We start from the raw sequence: 19,698 nt of genomic DNA on the forward strand, positions 1-19,698 counted from the left end.
GAAAGGAGTAGTGACTGTTAATGATATCTTAGGAAGCCAAGTAACAAGACTGCACAATGGTAAATGAAATTCAGCAAAACCATATGTCAGGTAGTGAAAGAAATTGCTTGGATGTTTTGATGACCATTTGTTAAGATTTCTGCCAAGTGGTTTTAGTTAAATATCAATGTGAAATGCTGTGTGTAAACATCTGTCAGGCTTCATTAAGAAGGGCTTGCATTTATTAGAAGTATGCTATTATATAAAGACTGGTTCCTCCCACCTGATTTGTGTAATCTTCCATGTTTGCTGAACACTCAGCAAGAAGAGGTTGCAGAAGTACAGAGAAGAGCAGCAAGAAAGCTGAATATTCCCCTGTGAGAATAGATGAGGTCTCTAGTAGTGATAGCATGTGAATTAAAAATCATGTGATAAAGTGTGGTACTGGGGGAGAGGGATAGTACCAGTGAAAATCTTCCCTGTGCTGACAATAGTCAAGGGAGAAGCAAGAAAATCAAAAGGCATTGTACATAATAAGGTATTCAATCCACCGTGTAATTAACCCTTGAACACACTGCAGAAGATACTGCTGATAGACAGTTTCCTAGGATTAAAATAAAGATCTTATCTTTGATAGGAGAAATAAAATACCTTAACCTAGCTATGGTAAAACTGTTTGGGGTGACATGCTGTAGAGCCTAGTAGAAACCTGCTTATAGGAGTTTATTTTCACATGAGCAGAAATGTAATATTATGGTTTTCTACTGTCCACATATTAAAATTTCCTTTTTGAGCTGCCTTTTTTTAATGCACTTTGCAGAAAAATGGTTAGGCTACCTTGACTTTAGCCCAGCCAAACCCATGCTGGAAGTACATGTACCTTCTTGTTAAGGCAAGAAGACAGACCCAATTAAGAAATCTTTAAAACAGTAGCAATCATTTTCCCACACAGCCATTGCACAGTCATTGTGGTTTATGCTGGGACACAATAGCACATTACTCGGTACATGCAGATGATGGAGAAGAAACCTAATGAAGATGCCTTTTGGCATGGTCTGCTTTCAGCTACTCTATCAAGCTTTATTTAAATGACCTAAACGTAGGTCACCCATAAATTGCTTATGTAATAGCTATCCATACAGTCTAAGACTTCTGAGATTGGTCAAAGGACTCTCTGTAGTTAATAGTTCATGTGAGTTTAATACAATCTACTGAAGGGCTAATTGAAAAAAAAAAAGCAAGCCCAGAAGCAAATAAATTACAGCAGTTTATGGAGTTATTTGTTATGTCAATGCGATAGAGAATGTGCCACCCCACAATGGAAAGCTAATTATTTTCCTGCCATGGCAGCTTGCTAACCTGATATATTGCTAATGAAAGGATTAGATGGAGGTTTGGCAGCCACTAATATGAGCAAATGATTGTTTTTAAGACCAGTTCATGCTGATGCTGAGGTCCAAGCCACGTAATGATTATGACAACTTAGAGGCAATTCTGCATCTATTATTTAGTGTATCCCTCTCTCTTTTTCCATAGACATTTAAATCTAATTATACATGTACATCCCTAAGCACTCATATATACAGCTGGAATACGTGAGGAAGTCTCATTAGCTAGTTTGTAGCCCCAAAATTAAATCTGCAGGTTGGGTTTTGATTTCAGTGTGTTTAAATATGGTATGTTTTCCTTCTTCCATGGCTGTTGTGTTTTGTTGTGATTAGGTAAGCTGCTAAAACATGGAAGAATTGTCAGGTCCAAGTACTGGGGGAAGTGAGGTCCAGGTGTGTTGCCAAAGGCTGCCTGGCTTGCTGGCAAGCAGGCTTTCATTGAGTGTACTGTTATATGCCTGTGGTGCTGAAAAATAACCACTTCCTTGATTTTTCTTGCTGGCAGCTCATTTAGCAGAGAAGTTTTATCCATTACACAGTTTTCGTTATGAGCAGGTGATGTATTTGTCAGTATGAGAGGACTTCTTAATTTCACATCAGTCCAGGTTTAATCATCAGTCTTCTTAGTTTAGTTTGTTCTGACAGCTGTTTCTTTCCAGTCAAAATGACTGGAGAGTCAAGTCAATTATCTTGAAATACATGGGTTTGTATTTGTGCCTAGGTATGACCGATTAGGCTTTGGCTCTGAGGTCTGTTGTGGTGCACGCTCCCTCAGGGCCCTGGTGCTCTCTGCCTGGCTGTGCTGCTGTCTGTGCAGTCACTTGGCTGTGGCTGTGCACCAGAAGATGCTTCCATGAAAATCCCTGTGGTATCAGCTAAGTGGAGGAGCAGTCTGGAAACCTTTACAGTACTTGAAGCAAGTTCTGGGGAGGGCAGGAGAAGTTTTCTGGACTCTGGTTTTGAGGACTGCTACCAGAGACAAATACTCGGGATGGAGAATTGACAGAAAGGGAAAATCTTTCCTGACACAAGTCATGTTAGCATAAATGAAATACACAGATTACAACACTGGGACAATGCAGAAGGGAACTTTGTAGATTCAGATGACATAAAACCCACTCATATTTACCCCAGTCTGGGATCAGCTCCAAAGGTGGTTCTCACCCTTTGACGTCCAGCTGGCAGATTTCTAGCCTCCTGCCTAAGCATGTTCTTTATACGTGTGTATATACACATATGTATGTATACATATGCTATAGGGGTCATCAGACACCGTGCTTAGTGAAGGCACTTCCCACTTTTGAAGCTGCCTTTTGAAACGCTTCCCTGCAGTGGGCCGTGGTCATCACCCTCTTACTTCACCTCCCAGACATTGGGGACAAACTTTTTAATAGGGCCTGTTGCAGTAGGACAAAAGGTAATGGTTTTAAACTAAAAGAGAGTAGATTTAGACTAGCTATAGGGAAGAAATTTTTTACAGTGAGGGTGGTGAAACACTGGAACAGGTTGCCTAAGAGAAGTTGTCGATGCGCCATCGTTGGTAGTGTTCAAGATCAGGTTGGACAGGGCTCTGAACAAGCAGATCTAGTTGAAGATGGCCCTGCTTATTGCAGGGGGGTTGGACTAGCTTTAAAGCTTTAAAGGACCATCCTTTCCAACCCAAACTACTCTATGATTCTACATGCAAAGACAGTAAGGTAGGCTGTGTACTGGAGTGGCAGCTGTAGTTTTCTTGCCGCTTTCTTGAGACAAGGTGGTTGGCAACTTGCTGTAACATGCTCATCCTTCCATCTGGACTATATTGCAATGGATGCACAGGTGAAATGCCTGCTCCCATGGGTGCACAGACCATTACACCCAAGTTTTGCAGAGAAAGTTGCAGGAGTACTGTACCGAGAGCTGCAAGGCTACTTTTGCTACAGAGCATTAGAGGAGAAGAGATGAAAAATGACATTTTGGCTGGCTGCCTGAAGGTGTGGGCAGTTGTCATGTCATTAGTTGTGGCTACCTTATGCTGTAATATGTTTGTTACAGTTACGAGGCTCAAAATCTAGTGTTTGTATTTCATTTTTGTTGCCTTTTCCTCTTTTTAGTGAAGTGAACACAGAGGTTTGGATTTGATCATAAAATTTCTACAGTCCGTGGTGCATCACCCATAATTCACCCGTGACTGTAACTAATACACACAAGCTGGAGGTCCCTCCTTGGCTGCATGCTCCTTGCAGTGGGGGCAGCTATGGATTGGAGATGCAAGAGCAAGCTCCGTACATAATTAGAGTGGCCTGAAGATGCGTTCCCAACGGGGCAGTCCCATAAAAAGGTAAATTCCCACGTATTGTCACTAGAGGTCAGTGTTAAAGTATTTTAAGGTCAAATCTTACCATGTAGTGGATTGTCTGTAGACTCAGGCTGTGGGTGGTGGTGGCACAGATGGGACTTGCACGAAATGAGTAAACTACTGAGCTTAAATAGTTGTGTTGAGTCATTTCATAAATTCTTGTAACCCCTCTTGATGGAGTGACTGCTGATTTACCTCCAGATAAATGACAAGATGATTTGATCTGTTGTCTTTTGTGTTCCCTCCTTGCCTGCTTTATAATTAAAAATCTGTGTTCCTTTTCTGGGTTGGTTCATTAGCAGAGTTCCAACTGAATAGCTGTTAAAATAATTTTCAGCAGGGGGGTGGGAGCATAAGTTAGATACGCAGATACTGTTATGATTCTGTTGTGATTCACTCATTTTTGCATATCAGCAGCTGGATATATAGGAGGTGGTGTCCATGCATATGGGTGCATCTTATGTGGAGTCAGAGACATTAAACTTCCTCACCAAAGCCCTGCCTCTAACTTTGGCATAGATCACTTCAGTCACATTTGAATATCCCAGCCAAAGAAGAACTGTATGTGAAAGGCAGATCTTCCTGCAGGTTGAATTTGAGTATTTAGTTATTTTGATTTTTGGAATATGTGTGTTTTGTTAAAATAAGGACTAGCTTTTGATGCCAAATTTTTCCTTGGGGAAATAATGTATATAGATGTAAGTCTCAAAAAGCAAGATGGATCCGTTCATGCAAGAATGTCTGGTGCATGGCCAAATGGACCTACATGTCTGTGTTGGGGTATGTAATGTGTTTGTAGTCTGTGCTCATAGAAATCTTCTGGATAAACTAAATTTTTGCCTGCCTGAGAATGCTGGGACACGGGGGTACAGGAAAAGACACTGCCAGTCTCTGTGGCTCACTGAGCCAGCCCTAACCTCCATGGGAGTGATGGGACTCTTGAGGAGTTGCTGTTATCTTCTGCCTGTGAACTTCCAGAGTTGCTTGTCTTTGGGGTTGCGGTGTGCGCCTTGTTCATAGCAGATTGCACTTAGCAATAATTGGCACTGTGTCTAATCCTTTCTGGTTTAGGGCATATTGGCATGGAAATAATTATATGACATGGCAATGCCTGGAAAATAACAGAGTAGCCTTGTTCGTGTGAATGTGATTATTCATCAATACGGGTTTGAACATTGTGGTACACATCGAGGAAGGAAAAATAGACTTTATGGGGAAAGGAACAAAATCTGCCTGATTTCAGGGAGAGCATGGTGTCTCATGTGGCCTTTGTAACTCTAAAATAATGAACTTATTTTCAAACATAAGATTATTTGATTAGATTTACCTTTATATTCCCAGACAAAATAGTGTTACTTAAATGGTTGTCATGCCTTCCATTTATGGAAGGTGAAATGACATTTGCATTTTGTGCTGTCTCAAAGCCTTAACTTACCCAAAATTGTTTTAGTGTGACAAACCAGCTTGAGTGATAATTAAAGAAAGAATAGCTTAGCATAAATGCATATATATATGCTTTCATCATTTTGATAGAAAGACAGCTGAGTAGTTCCCAGCAGTGAACTCTCAGTGCCTGTTTTCCATAAAGAAAATTCAAGAAATACTTAAGAATACCGAAACCCCAATGATTTCAGCCCTCATGAGATGCACCCACAGGAGTACCAAGCTGCTGGATGAGTCAGTATAGATGGGTTTCCATGGATTGTTTGGGAGTTTGATAACATGACACGGATTTATTCAGTCAACCTCCATTTCTGGAGTATTTTTATTAGGAAGGTCAGTGATCTGTCTGAGCCTAATTATCCCATCTGGCAAGTGCGCTTGAGGCACACAAGTTTCCTGCAGTTCATGTGCATAAAGAAATGATGTGCTTAGCATGTTATTTGTTCGGCTCTGACTCCTCAGCTGAACCAAAAGGTATCTGCTGGCAGCTGCATTGCTTATAGTAGCCTTAGGTGTGGCTCTGGGAAAGGACTTGGGTTTGCATCTCCAACTTTATGGGGAGAGCTTCCTCTGCTGCTCTGCTATGGGGACTCTCGTTTTCATCCTGTTTTTTTTAACTCACTCTTTTAATGGTCTCAGAGGACAGTTAAAAGTTGTGTGTTGGTTCAGAGCTTCTTTTCAATTCTTCAGAAGTTTCTTTCATTCTTCTGGTACCGCTGAAACGTTAGGTGGACTTTTCAGAAAAACCTCCAGGTCTTCAAGTTGCAGCATCATAATGCTAGCATTCTCTATTTTAAGTCTTTATACAGACCTCCACGAGCACAGGATGTAGCCAGCCCAACCATCTCCAATGCAGTTCAGCCACATGATACCTCTGTAACGCATAGAAGTAGTGTTGGAGAAGAACACTTGTGGAGCAACTACCATGTCCATGGTCATGCACACACAAGACATGGACGAAAAAGGAAATGAACATGTTAACTCTTGGGCTATATGTTAGCATACAAACTGCTAAAACCCTCCATTCTTTCCTAGGGCATGCATTCAAAATGCCAGCCAAAATTAATATCTATTACAGACAGTCAGTATATTTAAACTTTTACCAAGACTATGTGCAAAACTGAAATCTTCAGAGACATTATTAATGAAGCTGCTCGGTCATATGCAATAATATAGGTATATATTTTAAGACACCAATTTCCATGCTTTGTAATCCCATTTCAGCTCTGAAAAGAATGAAATATAATGCTTGCTGGAAAATCTTTTAGATAAATCTATGAATTCAGTCAGAGCTGTATATCCTTTATCTGCTGCTAAGCTCTTTCATTAGTGGCTCTTGACAAAACAGTGCTATGTAAAAGGTGACAGTCAAACTGATAAAAATCCAATTTTCTTTGTTTAACCAGAAACAGGTGTGCAGTCTATGTATTTTCTCTATGAGCTTTGAGACTGCTGACGGGATTGAGATAGGTCTGTAGCTATCAGGTTTGCAGCTTGAATTCTGTCACTGGCCGTTTTCCCACTAGTATGAACTCTACTTATTAGCAGAGGCACAGAGCAAAGCCGTGCCAAGCTGTGATAAAGATTATATGCACTAGAGCGATAAAAGAAAACAAAATATTATTGTATCCCAGGAACGTGCTGATATATAGAGGTTTTGAAAAACTGTAATAAGGGAGGGAAAACTCAAAGGAAAAGCTTGCTTCCCCCCCCCCCCAAATAATTTCATAAATGAGTAAAACAGAGTGTGCTAGCCCTTGTTATGTCTGTGTTTGTAAACATGCAGACTTGTAGAGAGAGTAAACCCATCTCTTCTGGTGCTGCAGTGAAAATGTGGGTGCTTTTTCTAGTATAATCATTGAAATGTTGAATGTTTCAACAAAAAGCTTATCATTCCTATGTTTGGAAGATAACTCAGGAAAAGTCTGGGATACCTTGGCTGTATGGAACAAGGTAACATTGTTTACTTTCCTGATAAATGTGTTTTGGTACACTGGTCCAGTAAGCAATTATAATTGCTTGAAGCAATTATAATTGCAGATATTTCTTGATCATCTAAGCTGATCTTTAATTCTGCCAACTTAGTTCAAATAGTGCTTAAGTGATTTAAAGAAAGGAGATGGAAGGCGTGGGAATGAGTTAAAAATGAGAGAGAAGAATGAAGAGGAAGAAAGGGTGGACGAGGAGTCAAGGAAGATGGGAGAGGGAGAACTAGGCTATGGCACGCTGAAGGAAAAAGGTTGTGTACCCATAGTGAGGTAGGCAAGAGGTGCTCCTACTTGCAGTCTGATGTCTGTTCTTGTTATCTGTGTTTGGGGGAGAAGAATACACCCGGCCGCAGGGTCAAGTCCAAATGTTTGCAAGTGAAGAATTAGGGAGTGTGAGGCATTGAAAGCAGAGCCGTGGTGGCCGTATATTCTGCACAGACTCTGCATCTGCTTGGCTGGCTATAGCCCTGCAAGGCAGACAGGAGCAAACTGCATGGTGCATGCGTCTCTGCCTTCCCTGAATCTCTCCTGCAGTACTGCAAGCACCAGATTTATTTCATTGTTTTAATCATCCTCAACAAAGTCATCCATCAGTGTCTTTAAAACTTTCCTCCTAGGATAGGAGCTAAGCAGCCATTTTATTGATGAGCTTATTGAGATTTTATATGCGTCTGACAGTGGCTTTCATCACGGCACAGTTCTGTTGCTTTGGCAGGAGAATTTTATCTAAAATGTATGAAACAAAGGGGGGGGGCTTGGCGCAGTTAAATATTTTAAAAAAAAGGGAAGTTGGTGGTAGAGATCTGTAGTCCGTAGAGGCACTGGGGTATTCAATGAATAGAACTATTAGCTTGAAAATTCACAGGGTTTTTTTGGTTGTGTGTTTTTGGGTTTTTTGAAGTAGTTATTGCCTTTAGTCATAATAGATTTTTCATGACCTTGGAACTAATTGTAAGCAGCAGAGGAACTTAAGGAAAGATTGAATGATTTCACTTCTAAGTTGTTTTTCCTGGGTAAACAGACATGATGTTTTTCATTGGTGGCAAAAGGTTTCAGTGCTGCAGGTTGTAAAGATACCATTTTGTCTTTTGCAAGCACAAAAATCACAGGGAAATTGGTTCGGCTTTTATTTTAAGGCGAGTGGAGGAAAGAGGAGAAGCTGTAAGATGCAGCCCTATATGTAAAGTATCCTCTGAGTTCAACATCACACAGACGTTCTGTGTGATGTACTTTATGGACTCACAGATTTTCAGTGTCTAGGGCAAGCATCCTGAGTGTGAGAAACTCAGGGAACGGGGACCCAAGGGCATCTCATCCAGATGTAGATTTGGGTTATTGCCTATTTCTAGTGTTTTCAAAATAGCCAGTGCATGTGTTGAGTTGTGTGTATGCTTATAAATATTTCCTGTGGGCTTCTGCTATGTGCAGTTGTGCAGAATGGGAGAATTCAGATTGCCATTTTAACAATTTTAGATTTTACTTAGCACAACTGCAAGGAAGGAATTCCTTGTCCTGTATATAGACATGTAGATACAATGATAGAGCTGTGACTTACCAAGTCTGATTTGGCTGTGTTGCACGGCTGGTGATCATACAGTCCTAACAGACTGAAATTAGGATAGACTGTTTTCTAAACTTATCTCTGAAGAAAAAGGAAAAAAACCAAACAAACGAAACACCAAAACCAAAGAAGAAAACACCAAGACAGGACGACAGCACTGCAGCGGATCCTGATCTAGGACAAGGTCTTCTGTTGCTACCTGTAATAAATGTCAGCAGTTGCATTTCACCACAGAAAAAAAAAAAAAATGAAGTGACCCACATCTCTATATTATATCTGCTTTACAGGAAAGACAGTTGTGTTATTTTATTTTGTGTTTATTGATAGCAGAAAGGCAGCTGTGACTTGAGAAAGCAGGCAGTCCCTGCTCTGAACAACTCACATCTTAAATAAATAATTGTGTAAGCATAAGGAGAATGGGAGGAAGAGGGTGACACTGGGTTTGCGTACACACCGTCTTGGTGTGTGAAGGTGGTCTGTAACTCAGTACTTCTTAGTGCTGAAGGTGTTCAAGATATTGAACTATTCAGAAGTTCTCTTTTTCACCTCTGCAGCCTGAGTTTAACTCTCTACCGAGCTGTTGTCCTGTGTGTCAACAGCTGACTTGGAGTGTGTCCCACCATAGGAGACAGCAGCATCTTTCTGTGCCTTCCCAGCTGAGGTGTTGGTAGCTTGGAAAGGTTTAACTGGGGAGAGGTCCCGCACCCTTCCTTCGAGCAAGGCTTCAGGTTCCCTGCGGTGCTGCCCAGTCTTCTCCAAGACGTTCTGGCCTCTCTGTTTCCTATCTTTGGCCTGCGGTTTTCTGCACTTTTCAAGCTCCTGCTCACCCACGAAGATGTGGTGGGTTTTGGGGCAGGAACCCCTTTCCCTTAAGTTCTTCACACATGGATTGCTGCTACCTCCTCTTCTGGCTTCCAGGAGTCCTGGCTAGCAAAACGGGGTGAACCTTACGCCCAGCAGCTTGTGTAGCATGAAACAACTGGCAATGTAGAAGCCAACACCTGAGAGGAATCTAACGCGGCTGCAGAGGGTGTTTGCACGTATGGCTGGAGCTGAGGGCATGAGCCGCTGCGGTGCTGGGGGGGAGCGGAGCCAGCCGGCAGCGCTCACCAAGGAGCGGCTGCGGCACCGGGAAGCCACCGTCACGCGGTGTGGGGTAGAATTGAATCATCTATAAACCGCCTTGTGGTTTAAAGGATGTATATTAGTATGTGGCAGTGTGGTAGTCAGATGTGCCATCAGACCGGTTGGTGACAACTTTGTTAAGCTCTGGTGGAAATCAGGACAAAACCGGCAGTGGAGCATTGGCATTTCAGAGTTGTCATTTGTTTTCTCTGGCAGTCATCTTTGGATTACTGATAATTAGAGGATATGTTGACTCATTTGCCTGTGCTTTGAAGCTAATGATTATTTGAAAAGGAAATAAAGTGACCTCTGAGTGAGGTGATGCTGGCTGCTCTGAACAGGGGGTTGCCACTGCAGGAATTGTGCACCCAGCCGTAGGTTTAGGATTGCATGTCTTTCTTTGCTGCAGGTTTAATGTAATTTAAAATAAATGGGAAGATTGAAAGGTGTGGAACAAAGAGGATAGTGCAGTGATAAACTGTATGTCACTAAACTGAAAAACCCTCTGTTAGAAAGTGTGCAGTCTTTGATGTCTTGGTTGTTTAGATCACATAGCATTAAAAATGGGATTAAAACCATGTTCATTTTATACATCACATCTCCACCACTGCAAGCACTTTCAAGTTGCAATCAGTTAAGGAGCTTTTAATGATAATGACCCAATTATTTTTAAGACTTGGTAGTAAACACTTCATGTTGATATTTTAAGGGTTTAAATTAATGATTTCAGTTTTACAACTTGGTAAAAGCTACTGTAAGAAATAAGCATGCCGTATGAAATTCCATTGGCCAGGCACCCTTTAATCATACCCTATTCTTGTTATAACAGGAAGCATTAATTAAAATTGGAAGCCCATGAGTAATTATTTCTTTCCTTGCAGTTTTCTTTGAATGGCATTGTTACGTTTAAATCCTGCATGAAGGTCGTGGTTAAGGTGGTTTAAACATCAGAGAATAGTTTTCAGTGTTTCAGAGGCAAGGAGCTACAAACTGGTGTTTTCCTATACAGGATGCTGTCAGAGTTGCACTGTTCTTTATTTTCTTTAATTTGATTATTAGAGTTTCTGATTACTTCCTTAAAAGGGGAGGAAGGAATTAAAATGGGTATTTCATAATTAGTGTAAGATGACCACAGACTCTGCTAATAGTCTTTCACAAATGATAGTGATTCTGGACAAGTGATTACAGATATCATGTCCTCTGCAATAACTGCCCATAAGCACGTGCTCAATAGTATACCTTTTTTTTAGTTTTGAGGAGCAAGCAGCTCGATTTGTTGTAGAGATCAGGCTCCACCGCTGCTCCTGGCTGCCCAGCATGACATCCCAAGAAAGTCCTGAGCCTCAGTCAGACCTGTAAGATGAACCAGGTGGACTTGCTGCTCCTTAAAAGAGCTGCAGTTTCTCTTTTAGGCAAAGGTTCAAGACAAGTGGCTAAAGAACTAAGATTGAGTTCATCTCAGTTGTCTTCTTGTTCTTTTGTGTGCAGTTGTCTTTGCTCCAGCGCAACGCTGTCAAAATAGAGGTACCCGACGCAGTGTGAGTGAGAGAGGGCTGTGCTAGCTACATGGAAAAAGAAGTCTGCGCTTGTGTGCTCATTTATTTTATTTTCTAAGGGGGGCAGAGCTCATCTGGTGTTTTCTGGATAGCATAGTGTTTTCTAAAAAACAAAACAAACAAAAAACCCCAACGAGTCATGGTTAAGCCTATAACTTTAAATTTCATCTTGCAGAACAAAGACTTTGTCATTCTTTTTCTGCTTTCCTTTGCTCTGAGTGTTCATGCCAGATGTTTACTCTTGGGATCAAGTATTCAGCTTGTACCATGGACAGGTGAATGCTGACAGAGCTGAGCTCTCTTGCAGTAACGGCTTTAAAGTGAACCATGCAGAGCTGGTGGCCTGACCCTTCCCAAGGAGTTTGGTGTTCCTCTTGTAGGCTGGTTAATGGACAGCTAGAGCACGTGTATATCCCTGCAACTTGTACACTGCTTTAGTGTTAGAAAAAAACTGAGTTGTTTGTAAAGAAGCATAGTACAGCAACCCCAAATCTTGGCAAGTATGTAAAATAAGAAATTGTCATTGGCAGTCTTCTGTTTGCTACTATATTTTAATATTTTAACCATATACATATTATTTTTTCTCTGGTTTAGAATATTAACTAGAATACTATCTTTCTCTTTATACTTTCTGCAATGTAGACATACAGTGTAATATATAATAATTATATGTACAATACATTCTATGATAATGTACTATATAATACACACAGCATACAGTTACGTATGTGTGTGTATATATATGTATACACACATGTATATATGTGCATACACATATTCTGAATTTTGAAAACCCTGCTGCTGCTGTGAGTTTTGGTGTCATTTCAATACCTCATTGACAAGGAGAGGGTATAAGTTGTGTGTAAAATCATCTACTTGTAACAAGCTAATGGCAGGATCACAGCTTAGTCCCCATAGTAATGTCCCCTGGTATGTATTCTGTAATTGCTTTAATTGCTCTATCTCCTAGCTTTCCTGAGCAGAAAATGCCACTGAAAGGCTGCCATAATACATGGTAAATATATTTCTGTCCGTGCTTCTAAACAGGTAGGTGTCCTCCACCAGTCTGTTTTAGTCAGCGGGCTGTAATCAGAAATTTCAACATGTTACAGCCTGAGGTGACAGATTTGGGGGTTGTTTTTTGGGTTGTGCCTGTTTGTAAGTTCTGGTTTGGCCTTGATGACCACCTCTCAGTGGTAGCCTGATGTAATTCTTAATGATGGCACTGACCTATATATACATATATATGCTAGAGACATTTTTATTTAAATTTAAAAAAAATATTTAAATTAAAAAAAAAAGAACATTTTAATATAAGTATCTATGGATAACAACTTTGAGGAACTAAATAATTCTATGACTGATTTGGCAAGAAAGGATGCAAACTCATTTTAAAAGCTCCCGGCTACTTTGGGATCCACTGAATTTCCAGTCTTCCTGTTGGTATTGGCTATCCATCCATAACTTGTTGGTCCTGGCAGGAGACGTTTGCATTGCAGGAGCTGTCTCCAACTGATACTTTCCTTCTCCTATATGTTGGATGAGTAGATTGTGAATCAGGTTTTGTTTTGGCAAGGGAGAGTTTATAGCACTGTTAATTGATAACAGTCATTGTGCTTTTAGGGATGTGGAGGTGGCATATGAATTCCTGAAGCTTCTGCAAGAGAACAGTGAAAGCACTGTGTGCATTCACATACACGAAAAGGAGTATATTCCCCAACAAACATTTGTCCAAATAGATATTCCAGGGGTTTTTGCCTGCAAGTGCACTAATCTATTATCACAGCAGGCGGGACACAGTTAGCTTTCCTTTTCCGTTTGCAAAGGTGCTTGTTATATACTGAAAGTTTAAGCTTGCCTTCAAAAAGAAAATACTTAAATCTTGCCCCCATTCATAGTCATATAGTTAACAGCTATGCAACAAAATAGGATTGGTCTGCATTCTCAGCAGGGCTTTATTAATGCAAGTCATTCAAGCTCATACTTGAAAGTCAATGGAGATAATCTGGTGTATGAGAGCCATGGATCTGGCTCGTTTTTCACATGCTATGAACACTGCTAAACATGCTCATACAAACCTCTGCTTTGCCAGAGTTTCCTTGTGACCTTGAAAAAAAGATATTTTAGAACTACCTTATGTTTAAAATGATGGGAATGGAAATCTCTTTCTCTTCCCTCATCTTTTTTTTTTTCTTGCTTGACAGTGAATTATGGCAGAACAAGTTTTATTATACAGTAGTACATTGTATCATGATTAGGGTCTCTGATAGAGCATTAAATATTACTATTCTATATAATTTCCAGTTAAGCAACCATTCTTGCTTTTCAGTTGCTTTCAGTGCTGGTCCTCTGTCCGTACATATGTGTGCATAGGTGCTTCATTTCGTATTGCACAGATAGGTTATTTTAAATTTCCTAATAATTTGAGCGTGTTTGTATGTGTGCATGCCACCTTAACACAGAAACAATGATGTAAGTTATGTGTATTATCTAAGACTGATATATTTATTGAACAGAAGTTGGGGTGGGTGATCTCTCTTCCGAGTGGCACGTTTGAATGTGACTCCAGTGTCTTCTCACCAGTGCAAAGCCTCTGTAGAATATTATTGACTTGATACGTTCATTGCAAATGCAGGCTTCAAATACATATAGAAATCGTTATATCAAGCAGCAGTATATGTTCCTATTTGTAATTGATCAGTTTTTGAATTATCATAGCCATATATAACATATTAGTGAAGTAAAAAAGCTTTGATGGTGTGAGTTTGGGAAGCCAGCTTATTCTGTTCTCCCCTGCTTCCTACCCTCGTTAAAAAAAACCTTCCCTCCATTTGTCCTGTGTCCTTTTTGACTGAATGTGTAGATGCACCCTAAATCTGACATCTTGTTTGGTCTTCAGAGTCATCAGCACTGCCCACACTGCACCATGGTCAGCAGGAGCTTGCACCACGTGGTCTTGTCAAGAGAAGCCCACTCTCCGTGGTTCATGGGGAGAGAGAGATGCTGCTGTGCGTGGTGATGGGGTCCATGGCGCACCCCACCTGTAAGGCTGTGCTGGGTGAGTGGGGAATGGAGTCCTTGGGACACAGCGTGCTGCACAGCAGTGCCATAAGGTATAGCTACCGAAATGGCTCAGAGAGCAAAAGGTTTCATCCTTCATACTGTTAAAGCAGCTAAGCAAAAGCCTACATAGAAAATAACATGTCCTTTGAGGGATCTCTGGAAGTTTAAAGCACCATAGAATTCATACTTGACATGACGTGATGGTTTTCCAATCTGTCAGTCCCTTGTGGTCAAATGTACATGAAATTACTGTAACTCCTGTCAGAGTGACCTCTGTCATGGCCCTTTGTCATTTTACAGTATAAAGCCGTTCTGTGGAAGAACATCAGAAGGTCTTGTGTGGCAGCAAAAGTTGGAGTGCTGATGCATGCAGGATAAGTGGCAGTAATGCAGAAAGATACTGGTTCTGCAGTGGGATCACTGTCATGGAACAGGCTCACAAGAGGGGGATTCAGGAAGCATTTGGATGGCCGTAGGCCCTTTCTTTGGGAAGGCATGCATGCATGGTAACACCTGGTGTGTTCATCCCCGTTTGTTGGCCAGATTTCATCTTGAGCAGTTTTTGTTCCTAAAGTATTGATAGAGTCTTGCTGATGGCACTGTATCAGCTTTGCTCTACCCTAGAGGCACCTGTTTTTCAGTATTAGATGAAATAATCTCAATAGGCTTATACTTATAGGTTCATATAGAAGTGACTGGACTCTTAGGTCCATGGAAGATGCTTTGTAAATTTATCAGTATTAAGTAGGAAAGAAGCATGTGTCCACAGGATTTTTTTTTTACTGATCTTTCTGATATAATACCTGTTTTATTGGAAATGTGGTTTTTTTATTTTTTGAAATTTAAAAGTTTTCCTACTAAAACTACTTCCTACTTTTTTCCCTTTCCCACAGCTAACCTCCCATGTTCAATAAAATCAAAGAGGAAGAAGTGGAAAAGAAGTATGGGGAGGCAGAAAGACCTTAATTTTCAAAACCAAAAAAGCTTAAATTCTCTTTAAGTTTTTAAAAAAATCTTTTTTGAAAGGAGGGCTGCTTAGAAGGAAACAAATATGAAATGTTTTTTCTCTCGTATTCTACATAGAAAAAGAATAATTTTCTGGTATATTTTCAACTATTTTTTTTTGCCCTTTTTGGGTCAGTGGATCTGTTTCCCCTCTCAGATATAAACTCATGGTGGAGTATTTAATAGACTTAATAAAACCCCCTAGAAAGCTCAGATTTTGTGAGAAAAAATGGTGAGATGAGTGCTCCTTTGGGCTGCAGTGTTGCAGCAATAGTTGATATTCACTTTTTACTCCAAGAAGGAACTGATAGTGAAGTCTCGTCTCAGGCCCATGTCAAAAAAAAAAAATCAATCAGTTCTGTTGCCACTGCCTCACTTTCAGGAACCAAAGCAGACTTCGCCACAATCATCTGGTTCCTGTTAAAAGTTACGGACCCACACAGAAAAGACATCTGCAGTCTTCTTAGCTGCTTGCTGCAGGAAGCTGCAGAGAGCCCTGTTCCTGTGTGCACCTACTTAGGTGGTAAGAAAAAATAATGTGCTGAGGGCTACGCTGAGGACTGCAACACACATAGACTTGGCAATGAGTTAGATTTGAGAAAACTCATTTAGATGTGAGGTGCTCATGCCCTCATAGCTGGAGGAAGAAAGGGTGCTCTTAAATTTGATTTATACTACATGAGCTCTTTTGAAATCTTTCTAATGCCTTGGGCCTGGTTTCCTGAACGTGCAGACATGCACATTTCTGCATGGGAGCCTTGCTTGCTTGTTTATTTAATTTCCTCACTCTTTTGTTTTTCCACAGTTTCTTTTACCATCCCCATTCCTCCTCTATTGCCGTGTGGCCAAGATGCTCTATTCTCCTAAGCCTATATGGTTGAATGCCCTGCACAATCTTCCTGCAATCTTTTCATGGAGCTCACATTTGAAAACTGAACACAGGGCAGAGGATCATCTTAAGGGCAAAAAATAAATGTGGCGGGGGTGGAAGCTTTTCTTAAAATCTTTCTTTTGATAGAAAGCAAACAAATAAGAAACCAAGCCATAGGAAGTCTGTCTGTAAAGGGAGTCAAATATGGTCAAATATGGCTAGGCAGGCTAGCCCTCTCCTTTAGATGTTTTTTGTCACTTTTTAACAGCCTGCAAGTGGAATCTGGCTTTTAACCAGAAACCTGTGTTAGAAATGGTGTTTTAAAGGCAATGTTGTGTGCAGGAAGAACTTGCGAGAGATTAGTTATTGGGAAAAATAAGTGACTGAGGGCAGCTTTTAAAAGCTTCACTTTGAAAAAAAGTGAAGGCTAAGGAGAAGAAGTGCCAAAGAGATAAAAAGCAATGTTTTTCTTGTTACCTTCCATTGTATCTGACATTTTATCCTATTTTAAGAGTTTACCCCTTTCTGACTTGTCAGTATCCGCGTTCAATCATTACTTGTCAATACAGTTTTATTTAATATGAATAAATGTGCCATAATTAGCTAAAATATGACTCTCATAATTACAGGTGTAGAGTTGTTTTATTTGCTAAGACTTTGTGCTCAGGGAAGATGACACAACATGCCAGGAAGGCTTAAAATCTGAAATCTAAATTTATCAATCTGATTATTTAACCATGATTAGGGTATTTTGACTTAGTCCCAGTATGCTTTTACAGTTCTGGCATTTCCAGCACTAGCCAAAGATGAAGATGCGTTTAACTGTATTTTTTATTGCTGGCATTTTGAAGAGCCGTTGCTTCTGTTTGCATGTGATTCCCTCAGAGAATCTTATCTTTGCAACTGGATTATTTTGCCCTGCTGCCGGGATGTTTTTACCTGGAGCAGTGTTCCTAATACAGTAGGAATCAACAGACACTCATGCTTGAGGGAAGAGACTTTTTGATGTATTGGATTCCTTGATGTAATTCGTCCGGAATGATACAAATTCTGTATAAAAGTTTCCATTCCAAAGTGCTTTAGTCTATTTTAAAGCATTTAAGTGGTCTTATTCACAGCATTATGGTCAAGACTTCCCTTAAAAATTTGGTTTTTATTGTAATTGCAATCCCTCGTTAGCCTGTAAATAATAATACTGGAAACATTATTTCCACATGCACGTTAGATAGCAAGAGTATATTTAATGGTTGTTAGAAATTGGTTAGTGTCTCTGTACTGCAATATTAAGCAAAATTGTCACTTTCATCTAAAGAATTTATGTGATTTTTCCTTTTTCAAAATATAAGGGGGAAAATGTATTAAAAATCATGGCTATTCTTGTGCTTAAGAAAGTGAACAGATCCTCAAAATATAAATTTATAGACCTCTGGCTAATCTTGCAGCATGTAAGTCCCAAGATATGTTTTGAAATCCTTGGCTGGAAGGCATTGTAAAGCAGAAAATCCTTATTACCAAGAACTTCAGCTGTTCATCCTCTGAGTAACACCTCTGCTGTCTCTCACATTAAAAGAACTAGTCTAGCTCAATGAAATTATTAGGTGAAGGCTCAAAGCAAGTAAAGGGATGTAGGTGCTTTCTCGTACGTGGCAGAGTGCAACTCTGGAGGTCATTGCCATGGTTTCCCCCGGCTGTCGAGAGTTTGCATGGTTTTGAAAAATGGTTAGATATATTAATGGAAAGAAGGTCCAATAAAGCAAAATTCAAGGAGCATGGGGGCCAAGGTGTTTTTGTGTCAATTCCTGGGGGAATCAATGTCTTCATCAGTGAACTGGTAGCAGGGAGTGTGCAGTTGATTTCCACGGTTTTGGATGGTATGATGCTCTTTTGGACAGTCAGATGCTGTGCCAGTGGCAAACATCTCTAAAAGTAGCTCACAAAATGGAATGGGTAAAAAGATGACAGACAAGGTTCAGTGTACGGTGATGCCCATAGGGTAAATAATCTAGATGGTGCCTCTGTGCTAGATTGGGAAGCAGTGGTTGCGGCTCAGGAGTGGTCACTGAGAGGTCTCTGAAATCACCAGCTCAATGTGCGGTGGCAGGCAACAAAGCCAACAAAACATTGCCCATAATCAGAAATACTGTCCGTAATCAAGAAGGATAATGAGAATAAGATAGAGGGTGCCATTTTTTCCCCACTGATGCATCCACATGTGAGCACTGTGTGCAGTCCTGGTCTCTGCACCTGAGGAAGTCTGTAGTGGACGTAGAGGAGGCGTGGAGATGAGCAGCTAACACGCTGGAGGGGATGGGGCTGGCTGAGGAGAAGAGACAGAAAAGGCTGTCCCTCTTCCTTTTGGAAAGAAGACAGAGGAGGGGATGCATGAGCAAGGTTTATAGAGTCACGGAGCCTGTGGGGAAGCTGAAATATTTGCTGGCTCCCACAGCACTACAAGTGGCTTTTTAGTGTTTGGTGGATACAGATGTGTATGTAACTCCATCACTGCAGAACCACCTTGTTAATTTTTGAGTGTTACCATGTGTGGGTATGTTTGTGATACAAATGTTAGAGCCCTGAAAGCTCTTCTGCTGTGGTCATTCTTCGTTTCCTTCATCTCTAACACACCTGTGAGAGAATTCATTTATGTTTTGACTTTCCATCACTGTTCAATGAGATTTGTTACTTCATAGTTTAGTAGCGATGTCAAATAACTAACACTTGGTATTTGGACTGTCAGGCAAAGCCTTAAATGGTCCTATAGAAAGAAAATGTTGATCATAATTATTGTGATTAATTTCCAAATTAGGATTGGGGCTCTAACTTGCAAGGTCCTATGCAAAAAAAATTTGCAGGAAACAGCCTCAGCCCTAAAGAGTTTACAATGCAATAAGCACAAAAAGGTACAAATAAAAAGGGAAGGAAATCAGTGTAGACATCATATGATTCTTAAGCTGTTTGCTGTTTGTGGACTGGATCTTCTGTCCTCCAGTCTTCATGCATTCTCTAGTGGAAGCGAGACCCCTTAAAACTCCTCCTCTCCTGACCACTTCTCCATCCACTCTTGAAAACCCATCCAAACCTTTCATTTCACAAAGGTTCCTTACAGAACTCTTTTTTTTAAATGCACATCAATACATGGATTTCAATGGCACATGCATAGCTTACACACATACTTGACATAAAGAATGAGAAAAGAAATTACTAATCCATTAATGGTTGTAATTACAAGTACGTATTGTGCTACTAAAGCTTCTGATATCAAGTGCAAAGGGAATATTTGTAAGTTAAGCCCCTGAGCAAGACAGGAATAAACCACACCTTGCAAAAGGGAATGAGTCAGAGCAGCTGGTGGTTTCTTCCTCTTGGGCTGATATTCCCCCT

General features: G+C 40.5%; 1 protein-coding gene across 2 annotated transcripts in view; it reads left to right on the forward strand.

Moving 5' to 3' along the window:
* The window catches only part of VWC2 (von Willebrand factor C domain containing 2), a 53,474-nt gene that overhangs the window by 18,040 nt on the left and 15,736 nt on the right, over positions 1 to 19,698 (forward strand). Inside the window, exon 3 of one of the 2 annotated variants that reach the window (XM_069778661.1) lies at positions 14,278 to 14,436. The exons of the other annotated variant lie outside the window; for it this stretch is intronic. Within the exon in view, the coding sequence (XP_069634762.1) occupies positions 14,278 to 14,436 (159 nt within the window). The remainder of the gene's footprint in view (positions 1 to 14,277; positions 14,437 to 19,698) is intronic. 2 annotated transcript variants of the gene reach the window in all.

The sequence above is a fragment of the Haliaeetus albicilla genome, chromosome 3, assembly GCF_947461875.1.
Source record: "Haliaeetus albicilla chromosome 3, bHalAlb1.1, whole genome shotgun sequence".
Taxonomy (NCBI): Eukaryota; Metazoa; Chordata; class Aves; order Accipitriformes; family Accipitridae; genus Haliaeetus; species Haliaeetus albicilla.